Source organism: Procambarus clarkii, chromosome 10 (assembly GCF_040958095.1).
Source record: "Procambarus clarkii isolate CNS0578487 chromosome 10, FALCON_Pclarkii_2.0, whole genome shotgun sequence".
NCBI classification, from domain to species: Eukaryota; Metazoa; Arthropoda; class Malacostraca; order Decapoda; family Cambaridae; genus Procambarus; species Procambarus clarkii.
In genome coordinates, this window is record NC_091159.1 from 40,411,444 (window position 1) to 40,419,057 (window position 7,614).

At 43.6% G+C, this 7,614-nt stretch overlaps 1 protein-coding gene across 1 annotated transcript; it reads right to left on the reverse strand.

Moving 5' to 3' along the window:
- Positions 1-3,008: 3,008 nt before the first annotated feature.
- On the reverse strand, positions 3,009-3,542 carry LOC138363326 (PGC-1 and ERR-induced regulator in muscle protein 1-like). The gene has a single exon (XM_069322347.1). The coding sequence runs from the start codon at positions 3,540-3,542 to the stop codon at positions 3,009-3,011; it is 534 nt and encodes a 177-aa protein (XP_069178448.1).
- Between the last annotated feature and the right edge of the window lie 4,072 nt (positions 3,543-7,614).

Consider the following 7,614-nt stretch of genomic DNA (forward strand, 5'->3'; position numbering starts at 1 on the left):
CGAGCGTCAGGGCCCAGGATAACGGCTCTAAGCTTGCAGCTTCATCAGAGGATATCAGCTTCGCTCTACAACCCTAGTACAAAGATAGAGGGGAAGAGGAAGATGCGGGAATAACCGAGGGATAGAGGATAGAGCCAAGTGGATGAGGGTGGAGGGTAGAGGAGTGAGCAACATGAGGACAGACCTGCCGTGTGAGGACACTGGCAAAGTGTGGTGTCAACACACCAGGCATTACTACACACCTGATACAACCCCCTTTCCCCAGAACTTCAAATGAGAGGGATGAAGAGATTGAGAGACAGATAGACAGAAAGAAAGTCATTCAGACAGCCATTCAGGAAGACAGGTAGAGAGACAGATAGACAGGAAGAAAGTCATTCAGACAGCCATTCAGGAAGACAGGTAGAGAGACAGATAGACAGGAAGAAAGTCATTCAGACAGCCATTCAGGAAGGCAGGTAGAGAGACAGATAGACAGGAAGAAAGTCATTCAGACAGCCATTCAGGAAGACAGGTAGAGAGACAGATAGACAGGAAGAAAGTCATTCAGACAGCCATTCAGGAAGACAGGTAGAGAGACAGATAGACAGGAAGAAAGTCATTCAGACAGCCATTCAGGAAGACAGGTAGAGAGACAGATAGACAGGAAGAAAGTCATTCAGACAGCCATTCAGGAAGACAGGTAGAGAGACAGATAGACAGGAAGAAAGTCATTCAGACAGCCATTCAGGAAGACAGGTAGAGAGACAGATAGACAGGAAGAAAGTCATTCAGACAGCCATTCAGGAAGACAGGTAGAGAGACAGATAGACAGGAAGAAAGTCATTCAGACAGCCATTCAGGAAGACAGGTAGAGAGACAGATAGACAGGAAGAAAGTCATTCAGACAGCCATTCAGGAAGACAGGTAGAGAGACAGATAGACAGGGAAGCAGGTGACAAGAAAGATATACGTGTTGGTACCAAAGAATAGCATACAAAAACGTTGACAGATAACAGACAGACAGGGACAGTGATGGACAGGCAGCCGTCGGAACTCTTAGTATAGATGTTGTGTGATGATGATGATGACTATTGAACACTGCGTGTTCAGTGTTGACAACTCTCTGTTTGTTGTAGAAATTGCTCGGTCGTGAACTCCTGGTTAATAGGTAATTAGCAGGGAGAGACGAGAAGGGCAGCCAGTAGTTGGTGGAGACGGAGAGTGACAGATAAGCCCAACCATCACCATCACTACCACCACTATCATTAACATCACTATCATCACCATACTAATCACAATCACCCACCTTACGCATCATCGCACGGATGAATATAGCAGCAAACATGATATCTGAGAACCTAACATGACAGACAGATCAAGAGTCCAGCAGACATGATACCGGAGACCAGCAGACATGGTATCGGAGTCCAGCAGACATGGTATCGGAGTCCAGCAGACATGATACCGGAGACCAGCAGACATGGTATCGGAGTCCAGCAGACATGATACCGGAGACCAGCAGACATGGTATCGGAGTCCAGCAGACATGATACCGGAGACCAGCAGACACAGGAGTCTGCAGCTGCAGTTAAGGCCGCTGCAGGTAATTGGAGACTCTCAAACGGGTGTTCAACTTTACAAAGAGAGATGCTAGCCATTCAGAATGTTTGAGAACATGATCTTGTTGAACACCGACAACACATTACGAGTCATAAAGATCTGACAACTGCCACTGAAGCCTTGCAACAAGGACACATATGTGACAACATCCATCTGACCACAGATGTTAGAGCATAAATGTCAACACTCAAAGAACAAGGTCGTTAAATACTTATAAACTTTGCGCCAAGTCATGTAGGAATGTCAGGAAATGACAATGCAAACGAAGTTGCAAAACGTGCAGCTATGAGAAGTAAATATATACATGCCACGTAGTTAGGCATATTTTAAGCGGACTATTTCCAACAGAAATCGCTATGACTATCAACTCCACTTTCTCAAGGTAAAATAAACTACGTACATTAGACCAATACTGGAATGTGCAGCACTGCTCTGGAATCGGTACCTTAAGCAACACATACCCAAAATTTAAAAAGTTTGATACCACAATTAAGATAGTTTAGCCACGAGGATAGATTAAGGGAACCATATCTTGCGAAATTAGAGACCAGAAGAAACAGAGGGAATATCATTACGACATACAAGATACTAAGTGGAGTAGATAAGCTTGACAAGGACTGCCTCAGCATATTGAGAGAGTGTACAGCATGTGGATAAAAGTAGAACCTGAAGACATAAATAAGTCCAATAAATGTAAGCCAACACCAGTAAAGTGTGTGGAAAGTCAACACAAAGAATGCACCTAAAGGAAACGAAGTTGTGGAAGCCACCTCCTTCCACAACTTTAAGGCCAGATTTGACAAAAAATTTGAACGTCAAAATATTTACCGTTGCAATGCAGCGGGTACAACCTGTACCCGCTGTTGCAATGTTGTTGTAATGTTGTTAGGGCATGAACTAGACCTCACTGACCCGTAGACACTGTTAGGTAAGCACCACCACCACCCCTGGCACCACCACCACCACCCCTGGCACTACCACCCACCCCTGGCACCACCACCCCTGGCACCACCACCACCACCCCTGGCACCACCACCCACCCCTGGCACCACCACCCACCCCTGGCACCACCACCACCCCTGGCACTACCACCCACCCCTGGCACCACCACCACCCCTGGCACCACCACCACCACCCCTGGCACCACCACCACCACCCCTGGCACCACCACCACCACCCCTGGCACTACCACCACCACCCCTGGCACCACCACCACCACCCCTGGCACCACCACCACCCCGTGATGGCGCGAGTGCCAACAATAAGGCACCCTTGGCACTAATAAACATAACATGAGCCTGGGAGAGTGCCTCTGGGATTACAACCGCCCTCGGGAGGGTCTCAGCTTTATGCTCCTCTCATATGTGCAACATCTTTTGGAAGCTGCAACAATAGCCAGGAGAGCGTCAGGTTGTTAGAGACTGTAACACGTTGTTGGAGGTTGTAGGTGACTCTGGCATATTGTGGAAGGTTGTAGGTGACTCTGGCATATTGTGGAAGGTTGTAGGTGACTCTGGCATATTGTGGAAGGTTGTAGTTGACTCTGGCATATTGTGGGAGGTTGTAGGTGACTCTGGCATATTGTGGAAGGTTGTAGTTGACTCTGGCATATTGTGGAAGGTTGTAGTTGACTCTGGCATATTGTGGGAGGTTGTAGGTGACTCTGGCATATTGTGGAAGGTTGTAGTTGACTCTGGCATATTGTGGAAGGTTGTAGTTGACTCTGGCATATTGTGGAAGGTTGTAGTTGACTCTGGCATATTGTGGGAGGTTGTAGGTGACTCTGGCATATTGTGGGAGGTTGTAGGTGACTCTGGCATATTGTGGAAGGTTGTAGTTGACTCTGGCATATTGTGGAAGGTTGTAGTTGACTCTGGCATATTGTGGAAGGTTGTAGTTGACTCTGGCATATTGTGGAAGGTTGTAGTTGACTCTGGCATATTGTTAGAGGTTGTGGGGGAGGGAGTTTGGCAATTTGAAGGAGGCTGTTGTAGACTTTAGCATATTGTGGGAGGTTGTGGGGGAGTATAACAAGTTATATCAGGTTGTGGGGGAGTCTATTCTGTTATAGGAGGTTGTGGTAGACTCTGGCATGTTGTGGGAGGTTGTAATGATCTGTTTCTCTTGAGTCCCTTCACTCTCCCCCTCACCGAGATTACCAGAGTTTAACCCCAATGATTGGTTGGCTCTTTCTCCATTCCAATGTTTAATAATCCCTATCCTCCTTACCCTATGGTTACCCCATCACCTCACACCCCGTCACCTCACGCCCCATCACCTCACCCCATACTCCCACTCCGTCATATCTGTACCTGTGTCTTACTAAGCCAAGGTTATACCTCGTGTGTTCACTCTTTACCGCAAGAGTTTCCAGAGAGCAACGAAATCACTCCTTCACTAATTACTAGAGCTTCTTCACCGGGAGTATTGGTAACTTGTTTGCTCTTGTGAATACTGATACTAGGATACAAGGAAGAAAGTTACAAGTATAGAAACTTGTAAGTAAAGCTTTTACTATAATATCAACAATGCCAGCAGTGCTGTCATATCTATTTATCTATATATGTATATACTTCTTTCACATAGGCACTAGGAGACTCGAGCTGCCGACCCCAGGAAGTGAGGCGGAAGCTCTACCACTGAGTCATCTGGGACGCCCAGCAGGAAAGATTTCAGAGGCAGCAAACCGCTGCCCAACTGAAATTTTATATTGTTCCCGCCTCCTTCTTAAACATACAGGAATTCTCTTAATCGCATATATCACCCGGGCGTGGATCACTAATTCCTGTGTTCTTAAGGTGGCGGGGATGATATAAAATTTCAGTTGGGCAGCAGTTTGCTGCCTCTGAAATCTTTCCTGCTGGGCGATTCAGTGGTAGAGCTCCCGCCGCACACTGTGGGGTAGACGGTTCGAGTCTCCTAGTGCCTAAGATATGGAAACGTTCATTTCCTCGATAGTGTGGTTGAATATATATTGTTACGGAAATCCCTTGCTTAGGCAAGGAGATTCTGCCTATTCCGTTACCGCCTATTGGACAACATATCTGCATACTCCAGTGTAAGAAATTAACATCATGAACAACAACAATACGTGCTGAGAAGCCGTGTCTAGACAGACACCACCACCCTCCCCCCTCCCCCCTCCAGTACCCCACACACCTGGACACCTGTTGTCTGGAGGCCCAGCTCCACTCACTGCTCAACCAGCCTAACTGCTTGTTTGAGACTGCCAGCGACAGTTACCTGCACACCAGCGCTACCTACACTAGGACCTGGCCGTGTATAACAGCAGCTCACCACGGGCCAGACCTCAGCATACTCCTCAGTGCTCCAAGCTGCAAGATCTACTCTCGCTCCCCCGGGTGTCGGTAGACTCCAGCAACTATTGTATAAAGTATATGTCCTGCACCTTTAATTTTGCTATTAACGTAACTGTTAACTATATTAACTGTAATATAACACATGTTAATATTTCTTTTTGCATTGTATTTAGTGGTCTGGTCAAGTATCATAGAGGAATTGTATTACTGTTAAATTGTTAAAGTCATTTATGTTGTATTAAATATTTAAGTTTTTCATTCTTTTTACTTTGTCCCGCAGCTCTCACGCCGTAAAGAGGTCAGGCGCAGTTTTAATAACTTTGTTTTACTTGTTTTTATATAATGTGACTGGCATTTACCTGCCGGAATAACCACTGCTTTATTCTTTCACTTTTACGTCACTATATATATATATATATATATATATATATATATATATATATATATATATATATATATATATATATATATATATGCAGAATAACCACATGTGAAAAATAGAAAATGCTTAACGCGTTTTCGGCTAATTCGCCTTCATCAGAGCAAAGTAGAATGAAGATAAGATTGCTGATCAGACCTTTTTATCCGCCTGGGCAGATCACCTGACCACCAAAAATAAGTGGAGGAAAAGAATTATAAGAAAGAAGGATACTGCAGAAGGCCTATTGGCCCATACGAGGCAGCTCCTATTAATATCTCCAAGTGACATACGTGTTAAATGATTGCTATATTGTTTTGACGTGCTATATTGAGGCTTAAATAGGGATCTAACTTGTACATACCGGGGCTCACATTAAGGCTGTTTTTACAATGTTTGATCAGAGCAGACTCGATCACGTTTCGTTCAACAAAATCCTTACTTTTAACAATACATTTTGCCCCTGTGAAGTCGATAGAATGATTACATAAATTGGAATGTAAATACAATGCACTGGATTGCTGGGCTGTACGAATAGCATATGAATGCTGTTTTAAACGCGAGGAAAGAGATTTACCTGTCTGGCCGATGTAAACACATGCAAACTCATTACAAGGGATGGAATACACACAACCTGCTACAGACGAGGACGAGTTTTTAATTAACATGGACTTAACTGTATTATCATTTTTGAACACTAGATTAATATTAAGGTTCTTCAGGGCTGGGGCAAGATTTACTAGACCCTCAGAATATGGTAATACCAACGAATTTTTCAGTTCTGGTTTAGACTTAGTAGTCTGTTTGTAGAAAGTCCTTTTTGCTTGACCAAACGCAAGATCCAAGATCGATTTTGGGTATTTTAACTTCTTCCTAATTTCAAATATATTCTTATCTTCATTCTACTTTGCTCTGATGAAGGCGAATTAGCCGAAAACGCGTTAAGCATTTTCTATTTTTCACATGTGGTTATTCTGCATACTTGGATCAGTGTTTTTGTGATCATTGTTGCATATATATATATATATATATATATATATATATATATATATATATATATATATATATATATACATATATATATATATATATATATATATATATATATATATATATATATATATATATATATATATATATATATATTATAATATATTATATTATATTATATTTGGGTGAATCCCAGACACCTGGTCTAACCGACTCAGCCATGATGGTACAAACATGGGGTCTCTATAAATGCTAACATTTCTTAACGTATTTAACCTGAACGACAGCGACTAGCCAATGTCCATCCCATACCCCAGTCTATTTCAGCAATAAAATGAGCACAATTTAGCCAAAAGCGTCTGGACTCTTACTTTGGACAGACAGACAAACATAGAGACATTTAATCTATCTTACCTCATCTACGGTGATAAAAAGGTTGAATTATACAAAGATTTCAATTATCCAATAATCTAAGTATGAATAAACAAATTCGTGTTATGTGACTTCAAATTAAAACTGTCTATGTATCTCTATGAGTCTGTCTTCTCGCGGTGAAATTCAGTATTGCAAATTGCATCGTGAGTCAATGTCAAATGATGACATTCAACATTTGGTGACCTTCAGTTGGGCTGCGGCCCGCCGTGTCAACACACACACCTGTGATGTATGATGGTAGAGTCATTATCACTCTCCTGTGTATGTATATACTTGCTTATACATGTGAATATTAGTCGTGTGTAAAGCTGTGTGTGCGTTGTGCTGTGGGATGGTCGACTTATGTATGTCTGTATGAATGTTTCTTTTGCTGTTTATATGTCTGTCTGTCTATCTGTCTGTCTGTCTGTCTGTCTGTCTGTCTGTCTGTCTGCCTGTCTGTCTGTCTGTCTGTCTGTCTGTCTGTCTGCCTGCCTGCCTGTCTGTTTGTCTGCCTGCCTGCCTGCCTGTCTGTTTGTCTGCCTGCCTGCCTGCCTGCCTGCCTGTCTGTCTGTGAGAGACGGAAAGAATGAAAGTAGTGATCGCTCTTCATAATTACCATCATTATCTGCCTCCAATCCCTTCATACCACTCACTACTCTGCCTCCCTCACACTCCCTCCTCACACTCCCTCCCTCACACTCCCTACCTCACACTACCACCCCTCCTTTCTTCTCACCCTAACATAACTCCCCCCCCCCCCGTGCATTCTTACTGTGTAACGTAACGCAATGAAGTTTTAGCTGACCAAGTACGTCCACACAGGTGGTGAGCACTCCATATATCCACCGGCTGTAAGTTGATAAAATA